General features: G+C 40.6%; 1 protein-coding gene across 1 annotated transcript in view; it reads right to left on the bottom strand.

Moving 5' to 3' along the window:
* Positions 1–1667, bottom strand: part of LOC107190905 (phospholipase D3-like) — a 4397-nt gene extending 2730 nt beyond the window's left edge. The window contains 5 exon segments of the mRNA XM_015579791.1: positions 18–366; positions 484–680; positions 778–1020; positions 1210–1342; positions 1462–1667. Coding sequence (XP_015435277.1) covers positions 18–366; positions 484–680; positions 778–1020; positions 1210–1329 — 909 coding nt within the window. The 5' untranslated portion in view covers positions 1330–1342; positions 1462–1667.
* Between the last annotated feature and the right edge of the window lie 905 nt (positions 1668–2572).

Here is a 2572-nt window from a genome sequence, read left to right as displayed (position 1 = left end):
GTCGTTCTTTTAATTACCTGTTTCGCGCTATCGTCCGGATATACATCTTCCCTCCTCAAAGTCCAATAAAGCGAAGCTATCTCGATCTTTTCGTGCGCCAATGATATCAATTCCACCCAAGAATTGTACGTACTTTGAAGAAACACATTGTCGTCCGTGTAGTTCATGCCAACCGGTAAACTTTCTACGAACGATAAATTGCACCCGTCCATGCAACTTGAATCAAAACCAAATTTAGTACTGTTTGACGCATACTTGTCCGCGGCATGATCCAACAAAGGTAACAAAACGACCAACACTATCAAAATTAAGATGACTGTGATCGGAATGCAACTGGGTCTACACCATCCTTGTGCTCCTCCCCATCTATCGTCGTCATGCACAAACAATCGAGTCACTAAATTAATATATCGCTCTTTTCTCGAATCTCCCTATTCTGTAGACTCATTCACTGGAAATCATTTTTCCCAAACAAATACTGACTTTCCATTTGTAAACGAATCATCGGCGTCGTTTCTCAGCATAAACCCAGACTGATCCCATAATTCGAAATCGTCATCAGGAACAACGGTACTGTTGTTGGCAGCGCTGACGCTGGCGGTGGAGCCGACACCACCGACACCACCGACACTGCTACAACTCGAGGGATTTACTTCCAACCGTGCGTTTTCGGAAACTGTCTGTAACACGGATGCAAAAGTTGCTCGGAACAATGAAACGAAAGCATCTAAATGAAATGAAATATAATATAAGGGGTCCTTGTAGATTCGTACGTACAGATAATTTGTGCTTTATGAGCGCCGTCCTGTTCCTACGGTGCGGTAATAAAACAACCACGTCTTGATCTTTGACCCGTTCTTTCGCATATTTTGAATAGGATTTAATCGTAGAGACAGATCCTCTGCTTATAGTAGAATCCGCGAAATTGATCGCATCTTCATCTTTCGTCGAACATTTGGAGTATGCGATATTTCTTACATTGTTGCTACCACCGTAAGAAACATTGTGCGTATTGTTCACCTTACAAATTAAATATCATACAGTCAGTAAGAATGATAATACCTACATCTACATATGTATATGTACATTTTCTTTTGTCGATTCAACAATATCTTTCTGCCATTGTTTGCCAGTGATTATGACAGTGAAATTACAGAGTTACCAACATTAACTAAACAATGCATCTAAAAAAATTGACGACAATCTTACTTGCACCAAGATGTGGCAAGCTTGAGAGGCAATTTGAAAGAGGCCATCCTGTAAGTTGCGTCCTGTGTGTTGTTCAGTATTTTCAGAACGACTGCTTCCCTTCCAACCAAAGAATGCCATTTCTGTAGATACACTATAATCAAAACGTTATTCTTTATACGACCACGCACTCGAATACGATACGCAGCGGATACGTGAACAAACACTAAGTACGAGATACAAGAAATTGTTTCGATACTGTCAATGCACTACCTTGTTATGTATGTATATGCTTGCTTGGTGTTGATCCGATGATCGTGTTTACTGATTCCAATCTACGCTTATATCGTACACGGTCATAGCACTTATCGATCATATCCGATTATTTTAAGTGCTTTTTACCTAAATTCAAATCGACAATTGCGATCCAGACGAAACGTATTGCAGCTTATTACGCGATGATATTCTTTATATGTACACATATGTATATAAATACTAGCCTGGTTGTTATCCTTTATCATAGCCTACGGTTCGAAGCTATGCTTTCGTGAAAAGAGATAGACGACTGATAGAAAGCGGAATGCAAATGAAACGTGGCATACAATCAGGATTGTTGTCGATTGTTACCGCAGCGATTGCGCCCCAGTCCGAGATAATAAATATAGCGTATAGCTAATCTTCGCAAAGACGAATATCGCTAAATGATCAACGAATAAAAATTCGTGTCACAGCTGGTGAAAAACATACCTTGATCAAGAAAATATTCGGCGACGACATTCGTGGTGCAAGCGGCGTTCGAACCTTTGCGACTGGTTGCGACTGGTTGCGACTGTTGACTTATACCTATCGACGTATTTTACAGAACAACCAGTGTCGATCGAAAACTCACATTTGCTTTGGGACGGACTTGCGCTCAAGAGTTTATCATGTCCTACATTACATGGATTTCGACATTCAACGCAATTGCCTTTCCTTGTATGAAAATTTTCCTCAATTCTTTTCAGGTATAGTGTAATCTCCTTTGGCTTTATTATGATCCCAATCTTTACGTCGGTTATATTTGTACATATCCCGATTGTATTTGTACGCGTTCGAATAATAACAACTTAAAGCCCCTTGCCCCTTATATGCACCATCCCTTCGCTGCCCACGCGATGCCTCGCGAGTGCTTGCGAGCAAATTCGGCTGAACCGGCTTCCTGCGGCTTCCGCTAGTTTACGCTAGTTTCGCACAATGACGAGCAAACTCGGCTTCCGCTAGGGGAAAATGAGAGGTTGGCGAAAAGGCTCCTACCATTTAATTTTGAGAGTTACTGAAATTTATGCCAAATTAATATTCGGTTTAACACTTATTCCTATACTTGAAATAAATTTAGTCTAAATAA

The sequence above is a fragment of the Dufourea novaeangliae genome, unplaced genomic scaffold (genome assembly GCF_001272555.1).
Source record: "Dufourea novaeangliae isolate 0120121106 unplaced genomic scaffold, ASM127255v1 scaffold208, whole genome shotgun sequence".
NCBI classification, from domain to species: Eukaryota; Metazoa; Arthropoda; class Insecta; order Hymenoptera; family Halictidae; genus Dufourea; species Dufourea novaeangliae.
This window is presented reverse-complemented; position numbering and strand designations above follow the sequence as displayed.